The sequence below is a fragment of the Octopus sinensis genome, linkage group LG2 (genome assembly GCF_006345805.1).
Source record: "Octopus sinensis linkage group LG2, ASM634580v1, whole genome shotgun sequence".
Taxonomy (NCBI): domain Eukaryota; kingdom Metazoa; phylum Mollusca; class Cephalopoda; order Octopoda; family Octopodidae; genus Octopus; species Octopus sinensis.
In genome coordinates, this window is record NC_042998.1 from 121,095,283 (window position 1) to 121,120,300 (window position 25,018).

At 34.5% G+C, this 25,018-nt stretch overlaps 1 protein-coding gene across 6 annotated transcripts in view; it reads right to left on the reverse strand.

Annotated features, from left to right (window-relative positions):
* The window catches only part of LOC115230269 (rab GTPase-activating protein 1), a 140,938-nt gene that overhangs the window by 75,996 nt on the left and 39,924 nt on the right, over window positions 1-25,018 (reverse strand). For 5 of the 6 annotated variants that reach the window (XM_029800505.2, XM_029800501.2, XM_029800493.2 and 2 more), the window contains exon 2: window positions 8,707-9,064. In XM_029800505.2, the coding sequence (XP_029656365.1) occupies window positions 8,707-9,013 (307 nt within the window). In that variant the 5' untranslated portion in view covers window positions 9,014-9,064. Of the gene's footprint in view, window positions 1-8,706; window positions 9,065-23,871; window positions 24,097-25,018 lie in introns of those variants that run through there. The other variant, XM_029800483.2, reaches the window with a different exon arrangement.

The window sequence follows — 25,018 nt, forward strand, 5'->3', positions numbered from 1 at the left end:
ATTTCTGATGAACTGAAAAAGAAAGGCAGTAGTTATACAAAGACCTAATATCAAAACAAATATTTGAAAATATGGTGAACCAAACATCTGAAATAGCAGCCTTCAAATATCAATACAGAAATAATTTTATTAATGCTGAAAATACAAAAAAGTATTTGTTAATCGGTATGTATATATATGAATGATAAGTACTTGCTAACTATTATTCATACAGGTGAATGATAAAAACATAGACATCATGCTTAACGACAAATGAATTGAATATGCAATGCCTAACAGCAATATATGTATATTCCATACAAATACAGGTCTGGTTATGCAGATAACTGTGTCACTGCATAGTTGATATTAGAAAATAGAATATGTAACAAAACAAAAAATCAAAAATGACATTAAAAAATTTATAATAAACTAGCTGAATTGCCTAGCATTGCCCGGCTTACTGCTGTTCTTATTCAGATTAATAAACAATAAATATGAAGATATATTTTTTTTCTCATAATTATTTCAAAATATCTATATTCTATTTTAAAATATCCTAGTTGTAATGATAATAGAATTTAGGACTGAAAATCTGTCAACTGTTTACCTTAGGGTAAACAATATTCATTGTGTAATTTTTTGTTGGTGTCAAAATGAATAAATTGTTACTGCTTCCAACTTGTGAGCAATCAACATAGGGTTGGGAGAAGCATGTAGTAGAGAGATGAAGTCCAACTACCTTGAGGGATTGACTCTAAGATTTGTTAATTGAAATACCAAAACTTAGCTTGACTGGAAACTGAAGTCTCTTAAATTCAAATGGAACATCTGTAGGTATGAGAGGAAATTTTGGAATAAAGACATTTTATTCTTTGTTATGATTGTTGCCTGTAGGACATGGGGCTTCATGGAAATAACAATTAAGTGAGTTCCATTACACAGGCGAGGCAAGCCATTTGAGAATGCATAAGTAACAGACAGAGAGATAAAGAATTTCATATAAAGAGAGATAAATGCTATCATAGTAAATAAATGCTACTAAGATTTGTATCATGTGCAAGTTTCACTAAAAGAAATTTTTCTTTTCTCTTTTATTTTTGGTGGGGGTGGTCTATTTATTTTTTTATTTCTGAGATGGTGATCTAGAACAGCAGTCCCTATGTCTTTTTGCACCATAGACTAGTTTCATGCAAGACAATTTTTCTATGGACCAGAGTATCAGTTGCATAACAAAACACAATAAAGTGCATAATATACACTGCAAAAACACCCTTCAGATTGGCCTGATACCAAATGATCTACAGCCCAGTACTGCTCTAGAATGTATTTATAGTAGGATCATGTGTTAAATAAGTGAACAAATAGTCCAATATAGGCCCAAACTTTGAACCTTTCTAGAGTCAGTCATGTGAGAGGCTGAAATATTTTCTGGTATTAAGAAAAAAAATTTTAACTTTGATGCACTTTTGGCTGCAAAATCTTCAGAGATAATTCTGGCATTTGTGTTCAATGTAATGGATTTAGCTGATTAAAGTTCATGAATAGTGATGTATAACGGATAAGTTTTCTGGAAATGTATGAGGTCTGTTTTAGTGGTGTTGACTGATAGACTATGTTGCTTAAGTCTTAAAGGTAACAGTATATAAATATAAGTCATTAAAATAAGTAGAGAGAAACTAAACCCTTTTGATACCAACTCTCCTAGGAGTGCCCCTGGTTCTAAGACACAAACTTGCCATTTTAAAATGAACTAAACTAAAACCTTCCAACAAAATTTTCAAAAACCAGATTAAATTTGACAAATTCTTCATCATTTTCAAAATTGATTGAAATAAAGACGGTGTATTTCAACACAAATATGGACAAAAGGGTTAATTAAGTAACCTCCCACTATTTTATTTCAGCATCTTGGGAATGAGAGGTGAGCAATCTCTGGTGAGCTGTAAAGACAGTAAAACAGTCTCTATCCCAAACTGGGGAGTGGGGCACAACCTTTGGGGTTATTTTCAAAATGAGACTGAATACATGTAGATATATAACTGCATATATTTACTGAGACACTTCAACACAGTCTGTAATGGAATGAATTGACAAAATGTTTCAAAAGTAGGATATTAAGGATGGCAGGAACTAAGGACAGGCAATTTTACAAGAAAGTTCTCATACCAAACATCAATAGAAAGCTTTACTTTGCAATGTTTAAAGGGAACAACTGAGCTTTCAAAAGAAAGTGATGAGTGTGTGACATGAGAGAGGTAACCAATTTAGCTATTTGTAACATGTTGAACAACAATGTTGGGGATCCCTTACTAACTTGGATACTTTGATACAATTGCCTAAGTAGCTTTAGCAATTCCTGCTACACATAGGAATATATCTCGTTTGAATTTGAAAATAGATTCATAAAGAGATAGAGTCTGCTTGGGTAGAGCTGACATAACATAATGTCTGCTTAGGCATGATTTGTACAACAGGATGCCACTCCTAATACCAACCACTTTACAAAGTGTACTGGGTGCTTTCCTTTTTGTGGAACCAGCATTAGAAGATCACTTTCAACTGAATGGGGCTACAGTAGACAGGAGCAGTTTTATGCTAGGTGATGAGAGGTTAAAGTATGAAAGGAGAGATCAGAACAGGTTTGTTGCTACAGCGGAGTTGCATAGTTATTTTATTAATTATATCTATTTTTGTTCTGAAGAAAAACCCTTCTCTTGTGTTTCAAGAAGTATGTTCAGATAAGAATTTGTTCTAAGTACAAATATGGTATGAACAATATTGCTAATGTAATGACCAAATCAGTACTGCCCATGTCTCTGGCAAATTCTAGAAACTAAGGAAACTGAAGCTACATTGGCAAGAAATAAAATAAAATCTAATCAATAAATCCATTTACTATGAAGAGTAAAGAATTCTTTGAAGGGGAGTAGAGGTAGCTGCATAATTACAGAAGCTAAGATAAGCTAGGGAGAAAACAGTGAAAGAGAGTCATGGAAGTGACTGGTCTACAGAGTGGTTTAAGATGTAGAGGGAAGTGGCATGAGAGTGTTGGAATATAGGAAAAAGAGGGGGGATAAAGAGAGCAAGAAGGGGATAATCAAAGGAAGATGTTCCAAAAACAAAGTTTAGCTTAGTAGCCAGTTACAGTAAGGGTTAAAGTTTATGGAAGTATGTATACAACATGTAAGCAAGAAAATGACTGAAGAGAGATAAGAAGAGAAGGGAGTGATGAATGTCTAAAAAAATGAAACATTAACTATAGGGGTAAAGAGTCAAAAGAATGCATTGAACAGGTGCAGGCAGGATGGTATCATAGGCAGATAGTCATAAGACAAAATGTACACAAAAATTAACCATAAGGACAAATTCATGAACAAAAGGCAAAAGTTTGGAATCTTTTACTTCAATAGAGAAGAGAGCAACAGAAAGAAGCTAAGAGAATGCTGGAGAGGCGCTTAGCTTTACTGACATATGAAGAGCAATAAGTAAGGTCTGAAATCACTCTATTATTGTACTGTATTATTTTTGCTCAAGTAATCAATGATGAGCAAAATTGTACCATGTATAATTGGAAAAGGGTGACTATGTATGAACCACATAAATGAAATCCCATATTAAATGAGATCTTTATACACACACACACTTTTTACTTGTTTCAGACAACAGAGAGTGGCCATGTTGAGGCACTGCTTTGAAGGGTTTACTCAAATCAACCCTAGTATTTTAAGCCTGGTGCTTATTCTATCAATATCTTCTTTCCTTCTTTCCTGAGCGTCCAATAATACTATATTTGTTCCACGTCCTCGCGTTGTTGTGTTTTTTTGTGCTTTCTTGTTTGGATTAACTTTATATATATATACATATATATATATACATACATACATATATATATATATATACATACATACATATATATATACATACATACGTACATACATACATACATACATACATACATACATACAGACATACATACATATAGACATACATACATATAGACATACATACATATATATATATATAATATATATATATATATATATATATATATATATATCATTTGATGTACACTGTATTAAAATAAGAGCTACTAATAGTTACTTGCCATTAAGACACATGGTTAAACAGGCTTTTATAACAGGCAATCTTCAGGCTCTGTGTACATGGTTTATTCTATTTGAAAATCAGGATTCTGGTACATGAGAAACCACAAAACAAAAAGAAGGTTGATGCAAAAAGTGGAAAGAGAAGACAAAGAGTGAGTAAAAATAGAAAAAGAAAGGAAAGAAAAGAACGTAAATTAGGGTTACATCTCCTTTGACTATAGAAGTCATAATTAAACATATGTTCATATTGACCACATACACCTGGACTTTATCATGCATACAATAAAATCTCGTTTATTCAGTAAGAGCTCAGCATAGGTGAATTGTTCAATGTATCAATGGGATCATACAACAGTGTTGTCCTCTGCAACCTTGTAGGTCTCCTTATATTAAATACACTGAAATCCAAGTTCCCATCCCATGATATTGGCTTATACCAGAATGATGGGTTTTGGGAATATCTCATGGCTTTGATGGTCATGGTCTCAATAAATTTAGGAAAAAAACTAATTCATACCTTTAGTCAACTAGGCTTATCACCACTAAACTGTGCAAAGTCAATTTTTGAAACGTTTCCCTGCTTTTATAAATCCTACTATAAACCAAACAAGGTTTCCTATATACAGAAACAGTCCTGTCACCCCACTATAGTGTTTAAAAACACTGATAGCTAACTAATCTCTCCTCTTCAAAAGAAATATTTTATAAGGCAGCCTTCTACTATAACAATGCCCTAGCTAACAACATATTCAAAGATAAGATATATTACAACCCTTCAGTTAAAAATAGGAAACCTAAAAACAGACCTAGGAAAGTATGGTTTACCCCGCCCCTTCTCCTTAAATGCTAAAACTAATATAAGCGAGAAATTCCAGGCTCTTTTAGTAAACATTTCACAATGAATCATAAATACAGGAAGATTTTTAATAGATGCTTGATAAAAATATACAGCTGCTGTGCCAATATGAAAAACATTATCAATCATGAGCCTCGCCAAGAGCCCACTCCTAGTTGTAAGTGTTGAACCCTCAAAGCTTGGCCACTTGACCTGGTGTGTATGATAGACTCTGTCATCTATGAGGCACAAGTCACAACAACATTTCAAGATAACATAATGAAAAGAAAACTTACACCAGTTTATGCAAAGGCAATTTTAAAAGGTTTATGCAACCCACCAATCTTCTTTGGCACATCAACAAATGTAAAGCCACTGAATTGGCTAGTCAAATATGGGGTTTGAAAACCAACTACACAACACATACAAAGGGAAGAATGAATCTAAGAAATGTAATTTACATGTAGCTGAAAGATTTCACATTCATTTTAGATATAAGAATTACTCCACACTATTTAATTTCAGATCCAAAATTTTCAACAAATGCAAGCATATGGTCAAATTTCTGGAGGACTCCACTCTCTTGAGATTGACTAGCTGCCTCGTAGATGTTGGACCCCTCTCCATTGAATTATTCTACAACAACTAGTTTATTTATTACTTCTATGGTCAAAGGGGATGTGACTCTAATAATTTTCTTTCTTTTTCCATTTTTACTCACCATTTGTTTTCTCAATCCACTTTTTGCATCAACTTTTGCATTTTTTTCTCGTGGGTCCTCATGTACTAGCGTCCTGATTTCCAGATAGAATAAACCATATGCTCAAAGCTTTAAGACTACTTGGAAACACAAGGCACATTATAAAAATGTGCCTAACCACATGTCTTAAAAAAGCAAGAAACTATTAGTAGATCTTATTTTAATACAGTTTACATTAAATCATGTTTATCTCTCACTGGATGGAGTACTTTTGTTGATTTTTACCTTAATGAAACAGTATAGTATAGTATATATATATATATATATATATAAACACAGCTAGCTTTTTCTGGGTTCTGCCTTCCACTCACAAGGCTCTGGTCAGCACAGGGTTATAATAGAAGGCACTTACCCAAGGTACTGTGTAGTGGGACTGAACCTATGATTACAAGCAAGCTTCTTAGTATACCATACATTAAAAAAAAAACTAAGCTTAGTCAATAAAAGCTGTGCATTAAGATTGTATGTATGTATGTGTATACACACACACAATGTACATAAGATGTATATGCATCTATACATATACAAATATATATACATATATATATACATACATACATACATACACACGTGTGTCTATGCGTGTGTTTATAAATATGACATTGCCAACAATAATTCGATGTAACAAGTTAATATAAAAGATGACAAATGTCTGTATTTCAACTGTAGCTATTTACACAAAGATCTTACTTCCTACATATGTCTTTCACAACACATAACCTACATAAGAGAAATATTGTTGTTGTTTCTGTGATAGTAGTAGTAATGGTGGTGATGGTGGTGGTGGTGAACTTAGTAGCAATAATAGAGGCAGTAATAAAAGAAAGTGCAGTAGCAGCACCAACAACAATTGCAACAACAAAAAGATTGAAAGTCACTCTAATAGTATATATGTGTGCCTTGTTATAAAGTAGAATGTAATATATAGAGAGATTATGGTGATAATAGTAGTACTGATCGTTATTCATCATGATATTAAAAGTCAAGTGAGTCACCACCATCCAACCGAAGCAGTAATATAAAAAATCAATAAAACAGCCTTAATTAAATAGTACGCCACTACAATAGTCCATGTAATATGGAATTGAAACATTAGCAATAAAATGGTTTGACTTTACATTTTGACATTTATTGTGAAGACTTTTCACAGCTAGATATCAAGAGCCATCTAAGAGTTCTGTTGGTACAGGTTACATCAGCTGATCATTAAGAGTTGAAAACAGAAAGTAGGATTCCAGCTGACGCTAAGAGTCCAACTAATAGCAGCAGTTTTATTGGTTCTGAAGAGTCCAGTAACAAACTGTTACAAAAGCCAACGTGAGCTAATCTTAAAACCTCTAAACCCTTTATGACCATATTTTAGTGGAATATATTGCTTGTTTCATTTAATTTTGAAAATAATAAAAAATATAATGGAATTTAGTAAAGTAACTTTTCATTTTTTTTTTTTTTGCTATATTATGTTAGCATTAGGAAACCAACTTAATAAAAAAGTTCTTACAGAAAATTTAGGCAGAATGTTTCACTTTCAGTATAAGCACTTTAAAACAGGGTTTAAAAGATTTTTGTATCAAAGAAACAAATGCAATTTCAGGTTTGTTGATATCAAAATGGCCACACCTTAATTATACCATCTTACATGTATAAATGAAAAAAATGTCTTTTTGTTTATAGGATTTTGAGGCAAAACATTGTTTACAAGTAAGAAATAGCCATACTTATACAGAATATAAAAGTTTAATATATATGCCCTGAGGCATATTATGTATTTTTCCTCTCTCATACACAGACTCTTTATATATAAATATTGACTTTTTAAAGGCCATACTGATTTACTGTCAGTTCAAAATGTTTTTAAATAAATTATTAATATTACAGTATAGGTTGATATATTTTGAGACCCATTTTTAATAATCTTATTAGAAGATGAAGCATTATACAAGTAGTCTTTTGAAAAAAAAAAGTAAAAAACTTGAGCTTAAACAATGATTACAGACTCAAGATGTGTTCCACTCACTAAATATAGGGCTTAAAATTGGTCTCAAAAAGTTAACCTAAATATGGTATTTTTAAATATTACTGAAATATTTAGAAGCTACAGTACCAAGTATGGGTCTTGCATGAACTTGTGAATAACTGCTGTTCTTTATATTACAGTCTGCTTTATAATTTGTTATACATATAAATATACAAAGGAATGAATGCAAAATATATATTATATATTATACATTCTATATATATATATATATATATACACACATATGAATATACTGCGGAAGTTTCTTTCTAGACAGGAGACTTCAACATTAATTCAGTTAAAGTCACTGTTGGGAATAAATACAAAATTAATCTGGTTCAACCTTGGGCCGCACTCTACCAACATATCCACTTAGGTTACAAATAGGAACCAAATCAATTTGGTTCAGCCTTAGACTGCAATTTATCGATAAGTTTACCTATTTTTCAATAATACGTATTAGTTCAATGTAGTGTCGTCTCAGACCACTGCACACCAATCAGTTCACTTAACAGTCAAGGATAAATACTATGCCATTTTAGTTTAATTTCAAACCACAGTCCACTGGGGTTTTTTTTTTTTTATCTGCCTTGACACTGAATCTGAACTCTGGATTTGATTACAAACTGTGTGTAATGACAGGTGTGCACAAACACCATTAAGCATCCACCATCAGATGGGCATCTTCCTTGTCAATTCTTACCAATTTAATTATAGATTAAATTAAAGTAATAATAATGTAATGGCTTCTGAGATCTGTTTGGAAAAGTAACTCAATAAATTTTATTCAAGTATTTAAACATCATAGCTATATATCTAAACAAAGGAGGAAAGTTGTACAATTCATTTGGTTAATAGACAATGAGAGTGAATGGTTCTATATAAGTTCTATCTAACTTTGAACAACTTTTTTTTTCAGACATTTTCAAATGACATCCAATTGATGTACAACACAAAAGAAAAGTAAATAAACAAGAAGGATAAAAGGATCTTTTTGAGGTCTCACCTGGTATTCCTGATTTAGACTCATCCATGCTGCTGTTCATATTACTCACTTTGTGAGTGTTGAGCACATCTACAGATTGGCTGGAAGGTATCACATGATCAGGTTGGTTTGAAGTACAGCTATCTGACATATCAGGTGATATAGGAGTTGAAGCCATCTTAAAGTCTATGGAACTATCATCAGTAATCTCCTCGTTGATGTCATTGATATCGCCAGTAATCTTCAGCTTTGGATCCCCATTTACCATAACAAAGTCCTCGCCAGTCGATGAAGATTCCACAGAACTTCGACTCACTGTGTCTTCCATGGTGACAAACCTGGCTCACAGTGGTCGAGCACAAGTGAAAAGCAACTCTACCTAGAAAAACAATAAAAGACACAGAAAACAAACATTAAAAATCAATTCCAGAAAGAAAAAAAAAACTAATATTTTTAATCATCATTATCATTACCATTTTTACATTCACTTTTCCTTGTATGTACAGATTGCATAGTCCCTTCTTGTGTTCCTTTGTCATCTCCTTAGCAACATCACTTGTTGCGTTCCTTTGTCATCCCCTTTGCATGGTTCAACATCCTAAGATCAGCTTTCACCTCTTCTGCCCATGTCTTCTTCTACATGAACCTCCAGGTACTTTTTTACCCATCTATCATTATCCATATGCATCATATGTCCATACCAATGCAGTCATCTTTTTTGCACACTACATCTCATGCCTCTTATACCCGATTTTTCTTTCAGCTCAACTGTGCCTTGTCTTCCATATGCACAAACATTACATATCCAATGAAGCACTTGTTTTATCTCTTTCCATCCTTCACAGATACTCTACATTCACTACCTACATCTAATATTTTTTTGACTATTTTACATCCTTTCTGACATGAGTGGAAAGGTTTATTTATTGGAGAGGCTAGAATACATGCAAAGCACTGAACTACACAAAATAAACCATCATGTCCAATTCTCTAGCCTTAAGACATTAGTTACTAAGTAAATAAAATAAAATACTACGGTCTGAAAAGAAAAAACAATAGGAGACTATGTTGATCAACCCTCATCCAGCATGTCTATAATCAAAGGTATTCCAGATATGATTATACCATTTTCTTTTCTTTGTTTGCAAACTCTATCTAGTATTAAATAATTCAATGTTTCCTTCATTTTTTAAAGACAGTAAGGTACAATTTGAATGAAATTCTGATGTTGTTTCTTACAGGCCAAGCAACTACAAAACTTTTCTCCTAGGCTGAATGGAATGTGTTTGCATGACAACTGGAGAAAAGAATTTAAAGCTTCAGGCATTGTTCCATTTTATAAACTTTATTAAACAGGCCATATAGTAAATTATTTCCTTTTGCAAGAGTCGTGGTGGCTGAGTGGTAGAATTGTTAATCTTAAAATGAAATCTTACTAACAATAAAACAATATTTCTGATGCAACCAAGTTGAAATGTTACCAGTGTTCACTCTCATAGATAAAAACCATCTCATTTACACCACAGCTATTCACATGTATTAAAAGAAATGTAATACAACAAACCAGGTGTTTATTTCTGTTGTTACAGTTAGAACAAGAAGGAGCAGTGCCTAAATTTCCTATACTGGGAAGTCAAGAATAACTGGATGGTTTAATTATAAAGAAGGCTGTTCAAAAATATAATCCACACAAAATAGATAAATAAAAGTGTTGTTCTTTTCAATGGTCACATTTAACTTTAATCTCATGTCAGAAACTCCTTTATTTTTCTGTATATATTTATTTCCCTTTGCTTCAATGAATGAATTTAGCAAAATATTATAGGCATATACTGCAAACCTATTTTACAATACATCTATTAAAATTACAAACCTGTTTTACAATACATCCATTAAATATAAACATGATGTTATACTAATCAATGAAGGAGCTTCTATGTGGTTATTCAACCAGCTAGCAATAGCAGTGAAATCTCTCTTAAATTATCCTTACCATCTTAAAAAAATAAATAAAACGGACACAATAATGTAGCCTAAGATACACACTGAAAATAAGACAGGATGGCTTCAGCTGGAATGTCTTTGATCATAGATCTACTCAATCACAGCTAATCTGATGTTAAACTACAGCAATATGTAGAACACATAAATATAATATTAGTAGAAAATTAAAAGACAAACTAGCAAAAGCCAAACTGAAAAATTAAGATATTTGAAATAACCTTAGAATTAAAACTGAGTGAAACTGTTGAAAAAGTGAATGGCTCTTTCATTACAAGCAACTTCTATTTTTATCCTTTAGCCTAGAGGAGTTTATCACAGAAACAAGAGAACAGTTATGAAAGCTCCATTCCTACCATATGTCAATATTCACTGAAGATTCCAGCACATTGGCAGGCTATGTGTGTCTTGGTCTAAGAAATGTTGTTGCTGTTCCATTTTTGGAATACACACCTACACAACTGTTTAGGTGTGTGTGTGTGTGTGTGTGTGTGTGTGGTGTGTGTGTGTGTGTGTGTGTGTGTGTGGTGTGTGTGTGTGTGTGTGTGTGTGTGTGTGTGTGTGCACATGTGTGCATGCATGCATGTGTTACATAATTTGTTTTCTTATTTTTCATCAGAGCATTGAAATTTTGTCCTGAATTATGTCCACACCAACCAGCTATATGTAGTCTACAAACTGACACTCCATCAGTTACAGCAATGAGGGTTCCAGTTGATCCGATTAATGCAACAGCTTGCTCATGTAATTAACATGCAAGTGGCTGAGCACTCCACAGACATGCGTACCCTTCTACTAACTAATCTGGAATTATTTAACATAATATTGACATCATTGTTGTTTACTCAGTTCTCCATGTCTCAGTTTTATTCAGATACAGAGTCTAGTAAACCCTCACATCATCTCAGTTCACAACATTGATTAACTTTATCTTAGTTTTTTAGTTTACTTTTTAGTTAAGCACCTCTAAGATTTAGTTTCTACCTAACCTTACTCTTTCTATGACTACCCTAATTATTTATGTAGTCTTTTCAACTATAGCAGCAATTTTTAATTTAGGGATACGTGAAACGTTTCAGAGATCCATAAACCACTAATTGAAATTTATCCTTTCATTCAATTACAAAATCTTTCATAAATCCCATAAGCCAAAATTATATTATCAAAAAAAAATCAAAACCAAAATGCATTAGGTTGTATGAAATAACTTGCCCATCTGGAGAATGATAAGAATATTACCATATTCCATGTTTGATCATTTATATTATATCTTGAAAACAATATTTAAAACTATATTTAAGTATAACTGACTCCTAATACAATATATTCCTACCAAATATTTTAGTCATATGAATTCATTTTTCTTAAGAAGGGACCTAGAAGGCTTCACAATAGAACAAAACAAGTTAAGGATCCCAGTACAGTAATCATTCCACTGCCATATTGCTTGCTATAACTGTTCATCCAAATACAGAACAGATAAATGCCTTATAACAGATTATCTTAAACAATACTTACATTTCTATAAGAATATCAATTATTCTCTGTTCATAAAATTACTTCTAATTAGCCTTCAGAGAAGTCCTCTATCAACTCCTAAAATCAGCAAACCACTAATCTTCTAGAAATACACTTAATGTTTACAATCATTTCTCTGCCCTCTTTTTTTCTCACCAAAAAGCATTCTGAGTGATAAGGTAGTTGCCCTGATTACCAACCAAGCTGAGATCACCCTTGTTCTTATGATACAAGTTTCCTACATTGAAGCAATCTAAATTAAAACCTTCCATTGAAATTTCATAATGTATATTCTAAACACCATCTTAATAATGACAAAATTATTTTACAAAATTCTTCACTATTTTCCAAATTAATTGAAGCAAAGGTAATATCATCATTAGTGTTAACTTGTATCCTAGTAGCATCTTGAAGGGTACGAGGAGTGTTGGTATTGAGGCGGCTGTTTAGGACAATGATGGCATAGAAGAGCCAGGGGCATTTATCACAAGGGAGAGTTGTGGAGAGGGGGAACGATGAGGAAGCATGAATCATTCTTTGTGTCTTTAACATCTAATCTCTATCTCTTGATGTCATTTCCATTTGGTTCATTCCCTCAACAAAGATATGCCACCACTTTGGGCAGTCCTTGGTGATTGTCTCCCAGGTATTTGGGTCAACAGAGCAGCAGAGGATGGGGCCTTGAGATGGTCTTGCAAACAGAATTTGGGGACTCTGCATGGTCTAGTGCCTGAAGTCAACTCCGCAAAAGAGGGATTGACAGAGGATGCACATTTGAGGCATATGTATGATGCATCCTGACCAGTAGAAGGGTGTGCCATGGTAGTATTTCAACAGAAATATAGTAGCAAAAGGGTTAAGCAAACCTGTGGTGAAATGTGTTCTAGCACTAACCATAGGTTTAGTTAGTTAGTTAATTTGGCTCAAAAGCAAATAGCAAGGCCATGTAGGGGGACATGGAGTTAAGTACAGGGTGGTGTTCATGTAAAGAGTTCAGGCCACTTGAGGTCAAGGGAGGCTTTGAACAAAGCGGTCGTCGGCATCTTCACCATCTCGTCTGGCAGCTTGTTCCACGGATCTGCAACCCGGACGGAGAAAGCTCCTCTCCTTCGATTGAGATGAAATCGTCGCAGGTAGAGCTTTTCGGAATGACCCCGCAGCCGACGCTCTGGAGCAGGAGTGAAGAACAGCTCTTTTGAGAGGTTACACTTTCCGCTTATGATGTTGTGGGCGAGAATGAGATCACCACGGCGGCGGCGTTTTTCAAGAGAATAAAGGTCGAGCGTCCTCAGCCTTTCTTCGTAGGACAAATTTTTGAGACCATGAACCATGCGGGTAGCCAGCTTCTGGACTCTTTCGAGATGCTGTATGTCTTTGAGGAGATAAGGAGAAGAGGCTTGAATCCCATACTCCAATATGGGTCTCACCAGCGTGACATAGAGTGGTAGGAATATGGCTGCTGTGAGCATTCCAAATGACCGTCGAATCAAGAATTCCGCGTGCTTTGTTGGCAGCATGGACGCACTGGGCCGAAGGCGAAAAGGAGGAATCCACCAAGATACCTAGGTCCTTTACCTGATCGGTCCTCTCCAGCAGCAGACGACCCGGCTCGAAATCAAGTTGAGTTGCAGGAGTAGAGCCGACAGGCAGATGACAGCACTTTGACACGTTCAGACACAGGTCCCAATTGTTAGACCACTTCCAAATTTGATGGAGGCATCGACGAAGATCCTCTATATTACCGCGAGGAGCGACCAGTTTGATATCGTCGGAAAATTGAAGGGTGTGTTGCGTGAGGTCGTCGGGCAAGTCATTTATGAAGACTAAGAACAACAAGGGCCCAAGCACTGAACCTTGAGGCACGCCACTGCTCGCACTGGAGACATCGGACCGCGAACCATTAACTTGGACTTGGAAGGAGCGATCTGAGAGGAAGGCACCAACCCATCGTACAATATCCGGATGGAAACTATATGCTTGAAGCTTGACAAGCAATAGGCGGTGGTTTACCGAGTCAAAAGCTTTGGCAAAGTCCAGTAAAACGATGTCAACAGCATCACTATCATCGAGGATGCGCGTCACCAATTCTTCCATTACTAGTAGGTTGGTCAAGCATGATCTCTTCGGCACGAAGCCGTGTTGGGAATCAGAGATAGAGGCTGTGTTTAGGAGGTGGAGCATCATACTTTTCTTAAGGATGGTTTCGAACATCTTGCTGATAATTGATGTAAGGGAAACCGGTCGGTAGTTAAGCGGGTCTTCGCGGCTCCCTTTCTTGAAAATTGGGCAGATTATCGCTGTTCTCAGTCAGCAGGTATAACACCCGTCGCCAATGACATATTGAATAGTCGTGTTAAGGGCTCGCAGATGACCGGAGCCAACGCTTTGATAACCCGTGGGTGTATGCCGTCAGGGCCGTGACCTTTGTTGACATTGAGGCCTTGAATAACACGTTTGACTTCGTGCCGCGTGATGACCAATCGAAGCATTGGAGGTACTGATCTATCAAATGGAGGGGGTTCACGACCATCATCTTGTTTGAAAATAGTTGAAAAAGCCTCGGCAAATAATTGACTCTGTTGATAAGGGTCCTCAATCGATACGCCTGTTGAGTCTACCAACGTTGCAATCTGGTTGTTCAAGCGGGAATTCCGCTGGACATGGGCAAAGAAGGTTTTTGGATTGCTACTGGCATTTGCCGCGATTTTGTATTCGTAACTGAAGCGTTCTTTCTTTTCAATTTTCACGGCTCGGTCTCGTTGAGTTTTGTACACCTCAAATGCATTTATTGTTCCAGGCCAACCAATGACTTGTCAGTGAATTTGGTAGATGGTAGCTGTGCAGAAGTCCATATATATATTTCAGTGTGTTTTTATGTCTGTTTGTCACCACTCTGCCACAACCTGACAACCATCATTGGTTTGTTTATGTCCTTATAACTTAGTAGTTCTGAAAAGGAGACTGAAAGAATAAGCACCAGTCTTAAAAAAAAAAAAAACGTAAGTACTGGAGTCAATTTGTTCAACTAAAACCCTTCAAGGTGGTGCCCTAGTGTGGCTGCAGACTTTGCTGGGCAGACTAAAACAATTAAACAATAAAAGATAAAGTTGCTAAGACATTTTCAATATAGTTCTTTCAACAACCTAGATAACTTACCCACCCAATAAACCAAATTAAATCATTTCACCCTAGTACCAACCCTCAATGTTACTCTTACTTTTCAGCCACTCAATTCAAGAGAGTGAGAAACTAACTAAAATGGCTCAGAATATTTGTTGAAATTAGAATATAAACTGAAGCTTTACACAAAATATCACCAGTTTCTTACACATAAAGGTTCAGTTTAAACTTCTATATTGAACTTGAAATGCTAGTGTTATAAATTTGATTAACAACAAAGCAAAGTATTAAGGCGAGATTTCAATTTTGCCTTAATATTGTGCTGTTCTATCATTCATCTTCTAAACTGTAAAAATTCTTTAATAATAATAATATAAAAAGAATTTCTATGCAGTCACTTTGCTGAAGGATGATTATATATTTTTGTAAAGAAGAATCTCTTTAAAGTTAGAAAGTTGGGGAAAACTGAGACTTTGAAATTTCTTGTATCACATTTCAAAACTGGCTGGTCTTTAACAGTAATTAAACTTTGCAGGATGAAAACAGCAATTTTGTTGTTGTTATTGCTGTTACTTTTAGTGCCAGAATAAAAATTAAAAAATACTGCAAATCAAAGGGGTGTTAATCATCTCAACCTACCAAGTAAATAACATCCAACAAAAAAGCTTCTATATGGTCGCCTGATCTGCTAAATATAGCAGCCAAATCTCCCGCAGATCACACTCTACAATCTTAAAAAGGGAAGGGCACATTGTTGGATAATGTAGTCTTAGATACAAGTTGTCTGAAGAAAAGACAAGGTCATTGCTGGAAACCCCCCCCCCGTAAACATACACAGGCCTACTTGACCAGAGTTGACCTAATAGCAAACAATAGCTACTAAGTAAATAAAGACATCACAAGCATCGGTGGCTTGTATCCAAAAGAAAAGTTAAAAATGAGAAAGCAGGGATTTTGCTGAAGAGTGCCTAATTTCTGATATTAAATCTCATTAAGATGGTGTGTTGGTAGATAGGGTAAATTACAGTGGAATTCTATACTAAATCTCTTTCACTGAATTATAGTCTTAATCCTTTATGTTTTCAGTTCAAATTATGTTGAGTTGGCTTTGTGCTAAATTTCTTAGATTCATTCAATTAACTATATTCTTAAAGTATAGAGATTCTAGACAAAGGAAGAAATATATAAAACATTATAATAGACTTATTAAAATTAAATATATAATGCATTATTAGATCTATCAAAATTTTCAATTATTTCTTTGGTAGAAAACCCTTATTTAGAAGAAATTGTTGACCAACTTCAATTAGCGTCTTAATTTATTAGCTCTAAAAGAATACAAGAAAAATTAAGTCATCCCAAACAGGTTTTGGCTATGAATTGCATAAGTAAAGCAAGTCTCCAACTAACTATTCTATTTTTAGACATATATATAAATATATTGCTTAATAGGAGAATAGTAGAGAGATGTTGACAATTTTCACTGAATATTTTAACAATTTAACTTCATTTCATTAATATTATCAGTAAGTGATAGGCTTAAGATACAAAGTAGAAGAATTATGATGGCAAAATAATCAATACTAATGTTAACTGACACATTAAGATAAGTGTTTGGTTTGAACTACAGAAACAAAATGGTCATTCTGTGAAGATGTTAGATAACTGTAAACAGTAACTTAATACTATGTATGTGTGTATGGAACACTTGAAAGCATGTGACTATGAAGCACTAACTTAACAGCTGTGGGTGTGTGTGTAAAGAGCATTTGTAAATTTTGCCTAGATGAAGACAAAATCTGACAGTAGGAGAGGCTTTTGTAAACATGTGACTATATTTTATTTATAAAGAGAAAGAAATAAAGGAAAGGACTTTATAACAACAAAATATAATTTTCTAAATATACTGATTTTAATTTTCACACAAGGATAGTTGAATTTATCTCTGATATATTACTGCTGCTATTTTTTTTTTAACTTCTGAGTCTATAGAAAGGAGTAGAACCTTTGAGCATTGCAGGTCCACCAAGACTGACAAGATTGATTCTATTGATGCTCCATTTAAACTGTTGCAAGAGATTCTCAATGTTCTAGGGATGAAGAGTTAAGCACTGTGGTTCATGCAGAACACACCAAAGTAGACAAGAAGTGGAAAGAAGAGTGGGTTGAGGCTGTCGAAGTAGTGAAGGTATGAGACCAGTGAGCTCTGAGAAAAGACAACACACCAATGTATCTGTTAGTAATAGAATGCCAGTCAGTCAAGTATCCCTTCTCAGGATATGATCCAGGATGTCCTCCCAGCAGTGACACCCTCCCAGATGTGAGTACAGTACTTTATTGTGAGCCTTCTAGAATGTCAGCAGCTGTTGAGGGCTAAAATATCTTCTGGCCCTAAAGCGAAAAAGGCTAGTCTTTGGAATCCTAGCTAGGCTAAAAACATGCTTTTGCTAGGAGACATCTTTTGTGAAAGTAAGGCCTAGCATTTGTGATGGCGATAAGAGCTCAAGCTAAGTACCACTTACATTTAGAGGGAGGGGTGAGGCAGTAGTGTTTTCTCAATAAGTATTACTCAAGTTTTTTTGCTGTTAAAGGAGACAAGGTCACCTGACCCCACTGAAAAATGCTCTTAAAGTCTCCATTAATGGAATCAATGCAGGTTTGGCATATTGTGTCTAGTTTGTGTGTGAATGATGCATGGTTAGGAAAGATTAGGAAGGAATAAAGGGTTGTGTTAACTGCATAAGAGTAGGTATTGTTAAATGTGGCAGCGAGTTGCACAGAAGGAAGAGAGTAGGGGACATAACCAAACCCTTGGGAACATTAGAGTTGAGAGTGAGGTGGGAAGAGTTAATTCAGTACATGCTAAATGGCATGATGTGATAGGAAGTTACCAATCCAAGAGATAAGAAATGGTTGGAGCCCATGGGTGGAAATTTTTGATAGAAAGTTTACATGCCAGACATTTCCAAAAGCTTTGCTGATAACTAGAGTAACAACACCGCTTTTGCCAAACTTCTTTAGAAGAACAGTCCACTGGTGAGTGAAATAAGAGAATAGGTCTCCAGTGGATCTGGCTCTACAGAAACTATACTGATAGTGACTGAAGAGAGAGAGAGAGAGAGAGACAGAGAGAGAGAGGAGATGGAGAAAATCATTGTTAATGATTGTTTCCATTATCTTGGAGATATTAGAAGTGAGAGCAATAAGGCAATAGTTAACTAGGTTGGAGGGGTTGTTTACTTTAGAACAGGACTCACTGAAGCATGCTTCCAAATGTCAAGGTATAATCTAGTAAAGAGCAAGAAAAATTAAAGAGTTTGGTAAGTTTGGAGCAAGTTCTGGGGCACATTGTTTAAATGTAATGGAAAGGGCATTGTCAGGACAGGTGGCTTTGTTTGTTTGAAGTAGCTAGAGGCATTTCTGCACTTGACATATGTATAAGCTGTGTGAGAAGCCTATTGAAACAGAAATGGAAAGATTTGAAGAGCATTGGCCAAGGATGTGAAGTTGGAAACAAAACAGATGGCAAAGGTAGAGGCTTTCTCCATTAGGGTACTGCTTACGAAGTATCCTTATATAGAAGGAGAGGTAAACAGAGTTGGTGTAAATCTTTTTGACAAGGAACCAAAAGGATCAGGGCATCAGTAGCATACCAGAGTTACAAGAGTTGCACTGCTGAGTGAACACCATCCAGGTTTCTTGTGTGGGGAATGTGAAGGAACATGGTTAAAAGGATAGTTTTAGTTACCAATATAACTGTTTCTGAAGGATCAGGAGTGAACCTGTGTGCTGCCAGGGATAAGTAGCATAAAACCAGTGGAGTTGACCAATTGGCTGGTTTGAAGTGCCATAAGGTCCAAGGTAAATAGAATGTTGTGTGGTATGTGGTTGTGTGCTGAGCAGTTGTGATAAAGTAGTGGCTGGATGACCCTATGGATGCAGAGACTGTTATGCCTAATAAAAGAGGTCAAGGATGTTTGTAGTTTCTAAGCAATGGTCAGGAATGTAAAGAGGGAATGAAACAAGATAGTGTAAAAAGTTAAGAACAACACAGGATTTTGCTTCTACACCAGTCATGAGTGTGAAATTTACGAGGAGTTAACAAGGATGATGAAAGGGAAAGGCAAAATATATATTCTCAATGTAGAAGGTGCAATAGTCAGAGTAGCTGGTAGTCTAAGAACTTCAGAGAACAATACAGGGAACAGATGTATTTGGGGGAATGAGGAAGTGAGATGTTGAGCTAGAGTAACTGGAAGTTACTGTTGCTGAACCTAGGTGATATAGGTGAAAGACAAGGAGAGTGGAGTCTATGTATGTGCAGACACTACCTTTCAGAAAGAAATTTAAGTAGAGAGTATATCCTGGGCAGTGAAGATGGGTTGTGAATAGGAGTTAAGAAAGTTGTGCCTCAGGAGAAACATGATGTGTGATCTGTTTTGAGGGTAAGTAGTGGGGTGTGAGACCTAGGTTAGACAGAAGACCTCAGATGTTTAAGAAGAAGGAGAATAGTCCAATGGACATATGCTTATTTTTTGGGTGTTATAGGGAAGCATAGAGGGTGCTTGGATAGGTCATGGAAATCTTTGATCCAGACACCTGATCAGATGCTTGCAACAAGTGAACCCTGATAAGGATATCCAAGGGTTGGTTGTGGTGTTAAAGTTGGGCAGTATGATATGCCCACCACTGAAGAAAAAAAGGTATGGAAAAAATTTTGTTAAAGGGGGCTACATTAGTAAAAATAAAACAGGAATTAAAAAAAAAGAAAGGGGGCTACATTAATAAGAACAAAAGAAGAATAACAAGAAAAAAATAATTTTATTGATATATGATAATGGAGGCCAAAGTCCAACCTACAAGAACTAAAACATAACTAAATACCACAAACAGCTAAGCCAGCTGCCCACACTTTCTGTCACTTTACTTCTTTTAAATTATTTGATAGTAGTTTATACTATAACTACCAATAAGGCCTGTTGTTTGTAAGAAAATTTTCTTATATTATTAGTAAATAGGCCAAAGAGTTGCAAAATAAATTGATCTTGGTAGGAAATTAATTCCAAAGAAGTGCTGAAACCTAACTATCTTCTCCCTTTACCAATGATGATGTAAAAGAAAGATTAACACAACTTTGTGTCTAAACTTCAGTTCCTTCATAGATTGTCAACTCTTTTGGCCTTTATTATTTAATGTTCTCAGACACTATTCATTATCATTCCTGTTCTCTCTCTCAATAGAAAGTGCCAAAATTTCTGTACAGTCTATCAAACTGCCAAAAACAACAAAAGTTAAGAGACTTCTATACAGGAGCTTGCTTTGCAAGAAATATCAGCCAAATCTCCCTCAAATCATGTCCTACTGCCTTAAAATAGAATGGCACATTGGATGATGTAGGGCTAGATACACCTGACTGAAAAAAAACAGAACAGTTGGAACACCTTTGATGGGAGATCACCCAGAACAAGTGAACTGGTATTAAACTACAACAGTCGAGCTAATTTTCACCAATGTATTTTTCCTGCTTTTTGTTTTATATTAACCAGCTTAAAAACTTGATTTAAAGGCAATTAGTCATGCACAACTGAGAAATAAAAAATATATTGGTATGCTAGTTCGTCGTCATCATCATCATCATCTTTTATCGTAATACTTCAAAGACTGAATACATCTATTTCAATTACAAGGGCTCAATGAGAACAATTAAACAAAATCTCCTAAAATCTGTGAGCTCCTTTGCATACTTTAGGAGCAACATCACATCAATAGAAAAAATTGTAAATCATTGATATCATCAGAGCACATTGCTGGAGGGCAATGGAAAAACTAATTGATGCACTCTTTATGGACATTACAACTTGGACATACTTAAGTCAACTATCCAATAAAAATTATATTGTGCAAACACAGGATGATGCCATACTAACCTACCAGACAATGCAAGATCATGATAGATGGTGCAATTGAAACCCAAATAAGTGCAACAAGATTATCAACTGTATCAAGAAACAGTGAAACAGTTCATATGATGTTTCAAAGTTTAATATATCCATATGGCATTTCAGGCAAAGACCTTTATGGGATAGAAAAAAAAACACAGAAAAAATATTTAATGTTTAAGGTACTATTGAGCATACAGCTTTGTAAAATTTAGACAGCAAGTTACACATAGGTACCAAAGTAATGCTCATGTATCTACCTCAGTGATATTGCTCATGGTAAACATATCCAATTATACTTAAATACTAAATACTGTTTAGGCAGCCTCAGACATCGTTATGATAAATTTCCCTCAAAAGACATTTTACATGCTTTTAAGCAAAACAATCTTTTTTATATTTTACTTATAAATCAATTTAGGTCAGTAGGGTACTGAAGCCAACACTTTACTGTCGCATTTGATATCTCTTTGTTGCAAGTTCAAATTCTGCTGGCATCAAGTTCTGGAGACAACATAATAAGTATAATTAATATACTTGATATTGATTTTTACCAACTATTTCCCCTTCTACACACCTTTTGTCACTCAAAAAAAAAATCAATTATAGAACTGAATGGACTCCTTTAAAGTGAACCTACAATTCTGAATTGCATTGAACTAGATGTTGTTGTTGCTGTTTATGTGTGTGTGTGTGTTTGTGTGTATGTCTGCGTGAGTGTTTGTGCATGTGAATGTGTATTTATGATGTGAAATACATAGAAACACACATTATAATAAAGTCATCAACAATAATGGAATTGAGACCATTTATAATATAGTAGTAGTAAACTCACTGAAGGTGGACAGTGAGATGTTTATGTGTGTGTGGGTGTAGTTTTAAATTACTACTATGTACTAATCCAAGGTAAAATTTACATATTAAAATAAATGACACCTTATTTAATTAAAGGTTACATTGTGCCAGGTGGTATGTTTGTGTTTTCATAGGCAGGCTGCAAAAACCACTGTAAATTTACAGTGAAATCAATAAATAATTCCCTACTGAACATATTCTATTCTAAAACAGTCTTAACGAATGACATATTTAAGCTCATCAGAGAAAACAGTTTTGGTAGTTGTGACAACAGGAATTGGTCTTGTGATGTCAACTTAGCATATGCCATCTAACAAAGAGATTCAGAATCTCTGTGTGACAATAACATAAATTACATCTTTTAAACACTGCATGGTTGTCGTTCCTAAAACTTATCAGGGCAACAACTAAAATGGACATATGTAGGAATGCTTTCACTGCTAGCTAATGAAATAAACATATTTAGAGAGAACTTCAAATATATTTTACAGCAAAGGAAGTTTCATTTTAATTTCTATATTCCCATAACTTATTTCACAAAGAAGAATGAAAATGTATAATTTGCATTATTGATATTTAGACCTAGTCACCCTTGACTGAGCAGAGACCTATAATCAAAGGTAATCCAACAATGACCATCCACCTCTTTTTTTTTTCAGGCATACTATATTCCTGACTATGTTAACCAATGAATCCATCTCTTTTTATGATAGTAAGAGGGAGATCTGTTACTATTTCTAACATGTAAGTCTCCCTCATTAGCTTGTATTCTGTGTTGGAATGTGATAGAAGTATCAAGTAATGAAATCTCAGAAAAAAAAAAGTAAAATTATAATAAATGAATTGATATTTCCAGACAAATATTAAAGGTTTATAACTGATGAGATAAAAAAAAATCAGATATAGCATTACCAATATGGTTATTTTATAGTGTAAACACTGTAATATGATGTAACAAACAGTACAAGCAAGTATACACTACAATATCTTTATATATTATCTAGTAATCTGATACAATATTTAATAATAATAATCTATAACTAATGATTACTTAGGTGTATGTCAATAAACATGTGTGTGTGTGTGTGTGTGCATGCATGTGTGTGTGTGTCAGTATGTGTGTGTATAAATACAAATGTACACTAAAACACACACAGCCATCTGTGTAAATCTGCAAAAGATTAACTGTAGTACTAACATTTACCTATTACAGGTAATTCACACATAGGGTTTTTTTTTCTAATATTCCACTATGCCTCTCGTGTTTATTTCTTCACCATTGTCACATTCTCCTCCCAATATACCAAAGTTCAATGCCATTCAGTGGTACCTTTATACAACATTAGCATACATTAAATAACAGACTGTACAAGATCAGCAGCAATTTGTAACTAATACAATTTGTATCTAATAAAACATGAAATAACAATAACAAAGATGTTAATTTTATCAGGAAGAGTGAACAAAATACACTGTCAAATTAATGTTTTTAAATATTCTCTTTTGATAAAATATATACTATTTTCTGTGAAATCTTTATATGGCAGAGTCAAGTTAAGAACATATGAAAAATAAACCATTTCTAAGTAATCTTTTCTCTTTAGAACAATACATTTCTCTAGCAATTTTATTTTCTAAAATGTACCATTTTAGTTTAAAAGTGATAAGAAGATAATTAACAAAAATACAGAACAAGGAAGAAACGCTACATGACAGTACACAAAACACTAACTAATATTGTGGAAAATATTACTTGATGCCATTTCTGATTCTCATCTGTGGAATGGTTGAAATACACAAGAATGGCACATTTTGCGTGAAGACCAAGATATCAATGATGTTCAGAAATGTCCACTATGATATAGCAAGCATTTCTATATGGCAGCTTAAGAATATGAGACTGTCTGTTTGTGGCAATCTGTAGAGTAGCAGCAGAAAGTTAAATAGGCTCACTATTTCCATACACTAGCTGCTACTACTGCTGCTACTGCTACCGCTGCTGCTGCTGCTGCAGTAGTATCTATCAGCTACACAACAGTGTGAAACTAGAAGAAGCAGCCATAATATAATCAAGCAGGTGATTATTATCTGCTGCATTTACAACTGCAGAGAAATTGTACATGATCAAGTGCTATGTATATTGTTGAAGATCCAGTACAATTTCCTCACAAACAGCAAATAATGGACACACTTGTCTGTTTACACCAGAAGAATGTCAAACGTGAAAATACAAAAAAAAAAAGCATTACTGAGTGCAACAATTAAAATGACATGAGAAATACATATGGAAACATCAACAACAATAGGATGAGAGAAACATTATAATATTTATAGACAATCAATCAAAGTGGACAATCAGAACTACATATCATGTAATCATACAAACACATCATCAGCATATAGATATTTGTAGAGTGAAATGAAAACTAATTTAGATGAAGAAATAATGAAATACTTATAAATGAGAAGAAGAAAAAAACAGCTAAATATGATTTTTTATTTTTAATATGTAATTTTAAAGAATTAAGACTTGCTATAATAGGATACACTGAGATAAAGTATAGCTAGATAAAACTTTGAAGCTCAAGGCAGATTAAGAGGGCACCTGTATGTGGTTGCTCACCCTCCAAGAAAAAAAGCAACTAAATTTCCCTTAAAACATATCTTCATGTATAAACATGATTAATAGGAGTAGACACTTAAGTAATAGAAACCTTGACTTCATAGTCTATTTATATTTGTCTCTCTTTCCTAGAACTAATCATTTCTATTGGACACTAACATGGACAGCGGCAAAAAATAAATAAATAAGTAAACAAACAAACCTTGTATTTTAAACTGAATAATCCTTTATATTTATACCAGATGGATGGTAGTAATCCTACAGCAGCTATTGATAT